The sequence below is a fragment of the Zalophus californianus genome, chromosome 9 (assembly GCF_009762305.2).
Source record: "Zalophus californianus isolate mZalCal1 chromosome 9, mZalCal1.pri.v2, whole genome shotgun sequence".
Taxonomy (NCBI): domain Eukaryota; kingdom Metazoa; phylum Chordata; class Mammalia; order Carnivora; family Otariidae; genus Zalophus; species Zalophus californianus.
This window is the reverse complement of record NC_045603.1, coordinates 25130696-25137662: the sequence shown is the minus strand read 5'-3', so window position 1 is coordinate 25137662 and position 6967 is coordinate 25130696. Positions and strand designations below refer to the sequence as shown.

General features: G+C 44.2%; 1 protein-coding gene across 2 annotated transcripts in view; it reads right to left on the bottom strand.

Moving 5' to 3' along the window:
• Window positions 1-454: 454 nt before the first annotated feature.
• The window catches only part of HAL (histidine ammonia-lyase), a 26082-nt gene continuing 19569 nt past the window's right edge, over window positions 455-6967 (bottom strand). The window contains exons 18-20 of one of the 2 annotated variants that reach the window (XM_027592455.2): window positions 5893-6001; window positions 5724-5814; window positions 455-2703 (exon numbers count right to left, since the gene is read on the bottom strand). In XM_027592455.2, coding sequence (XP_027448256.1) covers window positions 2563-2703; window positions 5724-5814; window positions 5893-6001 — 341 coding nt within the window. In that variant the 3' untranslated portion in view covers window positions 455-2562. The remainder of the gene's footprint in view (window positions 2704-5723; window positions 5815-5892; window positions 6002-6967) is intronic. The other variant, XM_027592456.2, reaches the window with a different exon arrangement.

The window sequence follows — 6967 nt, the reverse complement described above, 5'->3', positions numbered from 1 at the left end:
TGAGGTAGGGAAGATGCCAACAGTTACAGATTTCAAAATCTGACTAAAATCGGCTTGTAGAAATAAGGAAGTATATTAGCTCACCCTTGGACATTCACCAGAAGGACAGGCTTCAGGATGGGTTTTTCCAGTAGCTCAATAATGCTGAAGATTCAGATTCCCTCCTTCCCTCTGCTTTGTCATCCAGTGTTGGCATCCACCAAGGCCAGATTCCCCAGTGGGTTGGGCTGGCTGTCAACAGCCCTAGGTACTCTATACCTCCTCCTCATTCACCTCAAATAGGTAGATGAGAAAGCCTGGCTACTGTGGCTCTCAGGAGAGAAAACATTTTCTCAAAGCCTCCAGTAAAAGTCGTCTCTGTCTCATTGGCACTAATCACTAAGCAAAGGGAATGAGACACCTTGTGACTAACCAGGCCTATGCTGCGGGCTGAAACACATTTCTTGGCTTTGATTTTTGGTGTATTTCTAATGTTTACATTTAAAAAATTAATACCTTTAACCAAATAACCCCCAAAAGGCAAAATGACCACGCTATTCATGAGATAATGAGGTTTAATAAAACGATAATAATCCAGTGACCAGATAAAAAGATAAGACTCAAGTTTAAAGTAGTAATGAAAAGTGTCTTGAATTTTTCAGGTTCTATGTTTGATTTTATGTACATGGTAGATTGTTACAGTAGCGGACCGCAAATCACATGCCAATGCCCTTGTGGATTACTCTCCCAGACTGGCTTGGGCTGGAAAGGGTGACTTGCTTTGGCCAACAGGACATTAGCATGTGTGGCATTGTAGAAGTGTATCAGGCCTAATGCTTTGGGACTCGCCCTCTGGCTGCCCTGAGACAGCAGTGGAAGAAGCCCGGGTGAGCCTGCTGGGAGGAAATCGAGATGCCTCTAATCCTTGCTGCTACTCCACGGGAAGGAGAAAGGAATCAACCACACTTTCTAAAGACACGTGGCGATGGGCTAATATTCATTGACTAAACCTTTCAGAAACCTGATTAACTGCAGCTAGAATAGCCTTTCCCTGAAGAGGCGCTCAACTTTGTAATAAAAATCTAAGACCAGTGTGACGACATAAGACAACAGAGACGTGATTTATTCCACATTTACCTTGACATTCTCTTGGAGGCATGTGATAATCCGTTTGTCAGAGAGCTGTCTCGAAGACTCAATCAGAAAGTGCCCGGAAGACCGTAGAGGCCTGTGGGGATCCAGCCCTCCCCAGACTGCTGTGAAGAGCCGCCACCAGACCGCTGGGTTTACTGGCTCGACTGGGCTTCGTGGCTAAGCACGAAGAAATCTCATTCGTGCCTGTTGACATTTTAGCAAAGGACAGCGCCCCAGAAGGGCCTTTCCGTAAATAGGCTCCTCAGCCCATTTTCGGTCACTGAATTGCTGTAGGCAGCAGTTTTCACTTTAGTCTCCACCTTTTCCTGGGGACGGGGTGCCAGCTAAGGAGTGAAACCCTATTGTGAAATATACCATTGGACCCATTTTAGGCTGGAAGTGGGTCAGCAAGCTGGCAAGTGTGTATGTTCTTTCCTCGGGCTACTGTAGATGTTAGAGCCGTGGTCCCAGGCTCCCGCCCTTGGAATGCCTTGCATGCACTTGCACACGTAGGTGCGAAGTCACAGTTAGCCTTGGGAAGCCAAGAGCTCATCCGACCCATCTTTCATCCAGATGATCCCAAATGGTCCGTTGCCTTCTTTTTTGAGGAAAAAACAGATTGGGTAACACATCCCAGGGCCCCATCGACCTTTGTCAATAGTTCCTCCTTTTAAGGATTACCATTACAGAGAAGGGGTTGGTTACCTTTGAACATAAGATTCCTTATTTGTGGGACAGGAGGCTTCTTAATGCAGGGTTGTTATAGGACTGTGAATAAAGTACTAACACATAGTAAGAAGGTAGTAATACTAACCTCTAACTCCAGCTTAAGCATCTGAGTTTTTTTGTTTTTTTTTTTGCGATGTATAGTGATATTTGATAAATATCACTGAGGGCCACTCCAATAGCAATCCTTTATGCAAAACCTCGTTGGACCTACTGACTAGACTATGATGCAATTAATAGAAGAAAGAGAAGCTTCAGGACAAATTATGACTTCAGAAGAAGTTGTTGATCAAGGCCTCGTAAGGAACATTCATCATATCGTGGTATAATTCAAATAGCCCAAGTTATCTGGTGGAGAGCTTTTCAAACCATAAAAAAAAAAAGTTTCATAGTCTAATGTTTTTGGAAAAGAATATCATCAATCTGTTTCAAAATTTGAGTTCAAATAATGTTAAATGGCCTGTGGCCTGTTGATACTGTTAAGGAAGAAAGAAAACTCCTATAATCTGAAAACAGCTTCTGTGTTTCAAACCAGGTCAACAAGAACACAGTGCTAGGGTGAGCAACTTCAATGCTGTCACCAGCCTAAGCAAAGGAGGTTTTAGCAGAACTGAACAATATAATGGATTGATCTACTTAGGAAAGTCCTCAGGCCTCTTCAGCATAATATTGCTTGCTGTTCAACCAAGGACCCTCTGATCTGCTAATCTATGACAAAGCCCATTAAAGATCCCCGGACTCTGGAATTCTGATGGATTTCTTATGTAGAAATTCCAGTGAAAAGGCTGTTGGAGAAACAGGTCTGGATTCTGGAATATGTTCCATTCTGTATTTTTCAATATATGGTGCAGCGACCTCCCAAACCTGAGAAGGATAAAACAGAGTCAGAATGTTGATGACATTGTTCTCACATGCCAGTAAACATCAGCTTCATCCAATGAAAACGTCTAGACCTGAGTAGGAACGTAGCAGCTGTTTGCTTGCTTTCATTATGAGCCACTTGACACATGATCTGTGTCAATTAGTCTTTGGTTGCATTAACAGCTTTCAAAATACAAAGTCCAAAGCCTTTCTAAAGTTTTCAGCTACTTACTCTTCGGAAGCAAAACAAGCCAACACACAAACGAAACCTGGACAATTCAGTGTGGACAGAATTAAGGAAAGTTGCTCAGAGGTATGAATGTGCGTTTTCAAAAACAACCTTTGAATAGGCAATGGATTTCCTCATTTGCCGGGTCTCCATGGCGCATGTGCTCTACACCTTACACTCTTTTTAAATTTTTTTAATTTTATTTACTTATTTCTGCGAGAGAGAGAGAGAGAAAGAGAGAGAGAGCACATGCACGAGCTGGGGGAGGGGCAGAGGAAGAAGCAGATTCCCTGCTAAGCAGGGAGCCTGATGCGGGACTTGATCCCAGGACCCCGGGATCACGACCTGAGCCGAAGGCAGACGCTTAACCGGCTGAGCCACCCAGGTGCTCTATTTCCTTACACTCTTACTGCTCCCGGTGTGACCTGTGGGCCAGCAGCATCGGCCTCCCCTGGAACCAGACCCCCAGGAGATTCATATGCACAAGACGGCGTGAGAAGCAGTGCTTCAGGCCCTTGCTCGGTAGCTCCACCCACCAGCCTATTCTCTTTCAGGCATCCAGTCTTCTCAGGTTCAGGTCCTGGTTTTGATTGACAGCTGCTTTTTATCAGCTTGCGGCTAACAACCAAGGAGCATTTCCTATCCTTTGTATTACCTTAGAAAGTGTATCCTTGCAAAGGCTAACTTCCTCAAAAAGATCCCTGCACCTCCACGGTCGTTGCTGCTTTATTTACGAACAGCCAGACATGAAAGCCCCCTGAGGGTCCACTGACGGATGTAGAGCCGCCCTCCAGCCGGTCTTAAGCATTAACCTGAGTCGAGGTAGCACACTTCTTGCTTGCTGACCTAAGGCCCTTGATGTGTAACAGTATTAACTGACTTTCTTTGAGATTTGCAGACCTCCGGCCTTGGGGAATGAAGGACCAGAACTTTCCCAGGCCCCAGAGGCCAGCTAGTCTGTTGGAAGCCGCCTTGGCTTTCTGATTAGCCCAGCAATCTTTATCAAAATGTTTTTCTTTTTTAAGGTCACACACATAAGTGAGTTTCCTTTCCCTTTGTACATCTGTAGCTCTGGCCCTCCTTTGCAGAAAGAACAGAACACTCTTGCGTCACCTCTGGGTACCAAGGAACCAGACCTCCTTGCTCAACTGACCTCCACCCCTGGGCACCAAAAAACTAGAACTTCTTGCACAACCGCCAAGCACCAAGATAACCCGGCAGCTGACATCACCAAGTCTGCACATCAGCAAGAAATGTCGCAGACCTAGGTACTCCCTTCGCTGATTAAGCCCTTTAAATATCTCTGCGCCCAGCAGAAACCAGGAGTGGGCTTTGGGACAAGAGTCCACCTTCTCCCCAGGGGGCCCCGCCTCCTGAATAGAGCTCCTATTCCTTTCCCACCAAAACTCATCTCTTGAATACTGGTCTTTCAAGGGATTGGCAGCCGAATTTGGGTTTCAGTAACAGATGAACGGATAAAGACAATGTGTGTATTATTCAATCATAAAGAAGAAGGAACTCTTGGCATTTGTGACAACCTGAATGCTGTGAGGGCAGTATGCTAAGTGAGATGAGTCAGAGAAAGACAGAGACTGTGTGATCTTTATGGTATGTGGAACCTAAATAGCAGCAGCAGCAACAACAAATGGAACTCCGAGAACAGACTGACAGTTGCCAGAGGCGGGGGGCAGAGGGTGAGCGACACAGGTACACGGCGTCAAAAGGTACAAACCTCCAGTTTTAAAATAAACAAGTCCTGGGGATAGAATATGCAACAGGGGGACTAGAGTTAATAAGACTGTATTGTATATTTGAAAGTTACTAAGAGAGTAGATCCTAAAAGTTCTCGTCACAAGAAGAAAGAAATTCTAACTATGTACAGATGTTAACTAGGCAGTGTGGTGATCGTTTTGCAAAATACACAGATATCAAATCATTCTGTTGTACTCCTGAAACAAATATAATGTTATATGTCAGGTATATTTTAATTAATAAAAAAGGCTAACCCCTCACACACCTCTCTACCAGCACCAAAGGTGGCGGCACATGGGGGGCTTCCCCTCAAAGGGTGTAGGGGACAACTTAGGAATGACAGGTAAGAAGATCAAAGGGAAAAATCGTTCCCCAAGAGCAGAGCAATGGTTCCAAGGGAAATCAAGAAATTCTAGAGAACATGATACCCACAAATTACAACAAAAGGTCAAAGAACTTTAAAGAATATATTTAAAAAATGAGTCAGCCTCTGAGGCATCTGACTCTGTTGGATAAATCTATAGTCAATGAAGCCAGAGGAAATAAGCAGTAAAGAGAACCCGTATCTCACCCAGGGTGATGGGGTAGGACACACCACAGCGCTAGACAGACCCACAGACCTTTGAAGTAAACCCTGGGGCTTTGTTTTGTCTTCAGGTCTGTTTAGTCATTGGGCCAGTTGGAGGTGGTGGTGATAGCATCACGGAAAGAGAACATGCTTTTGAACGAAAGACAATATTCTTGAAGGGGATCCATTAACCTTTCATCACATTTTCTCCCCCATGAATACCTGTCCCACACTCCATTTAAAGTCATTTCAGTTTCTAATCGCTAGATAGTCAATGTTTGGATGCAACATGGGACACTTAAGAGTTTATCAAATAGCGTTTTAGTTGCCTTGGAAGTTGCTTAAGTTCCTTTTTGTTCACGTCCAAGGAATAGACAGGAAACGAGAGTAAGACAATATTTCTTCAGTCCCCACTCCCACTTGGCTTTCCCATAATGACCCAAAACTAAGAAGTAAGCCAAGTGGCCAACTTACCTTCTGCTCTACAAGCAGCCTGTGAGCAGCCTCAATGTCTGGAGCCATGAAGCGATCTTTTATCCAGGGCCTACCGAGAAAGCACATCAAACTATCAGCCAAACATGAACTGCTGCCAAGGTTCACAGTTCTGAAATGATGTCACATCCAGGGACCTGTTGGACTTTACCTTACAACAGAGCGCACCAGGTCATAGACCTTCTCCAGAGGAGTGGTTGTTCTCAGGGGGCGTAGAAACTCTATGCCCTGGCAGGCTGCAAGAAGCTCGATGGCCAGCACTACAAGAAAGGTGGAGGGTACAGCTGTTTGAGGCTGACTTCATGCTGGGGGGATGTCACTCGCATGGAAGTTGACAGCCAACTCTAGCCAACTCAGAGGTGGTCAGTTCTCTGTCTATTGGTAAAATGAAGCTGCCTTGGTATTTGGTTACCATTTAAAATTTGCTTTTCTACCCCCTTGGCTGTATCTTAAATGTTGAGAAGGGCAGTGCTATCCAGGTAAATGTCTTAGTTCTCTCCTTCTTCCTTCGTTTGATCAAGATGGATGGCATCTGTGTCCTACTTCTACCTTTGTGTAAATGTCCATTTGTTTTTAGTCTTGCTGTTTCCCTTTGGCCTGAAATACCTGGCACATAGACTTTCATCAAAGGACTGAAGGAGTCAGTGAATGAGCAAATCTTCTGTTGAGCTGGATAATTCTATAATGTTCCTTTTAAGCCTTCAAACTCAGAGGCTCCCAAGCCCACTAAAACTGAAATTGTAGAAATGGGTATCTTACCAACTTTAGGTTTCTTGACAAAACAGTCTTTACCATGTTTTTTTTTTTTCCCTAGTTAAGAACTCTTATTAAATGTACCATACCTTGCTATCAACTTTGAATACTGAAATCTAAATCTCTGTACATTTGGATCCCGTTATTTGCCAAGAAAATAATTTAGAAGCTTCAAGTTGATCAAACCATTCACATGGTCAACTGAAACGGAGTATTAAAAACATTTGACTTCTTAAAATTTATGAAGCACACTCCAAACTCTGGTGAGTACAGACAGTCACCGTGGGAGGGGATTAAGTAATGGAATCCATTTGGGACCTGGAAGAAACTTCACATCTTCTAGTGCAGTGCCCTCACTTTATGCATAAGGAATTGGAAACTTCAAGAAGTTGAGCTGGGGTGGACTGGGAAGACATCTGAGATGAAATCTGCACAGCTACCAAGGTGGAGTGAAAAAGTGAACTGCGTGAAGG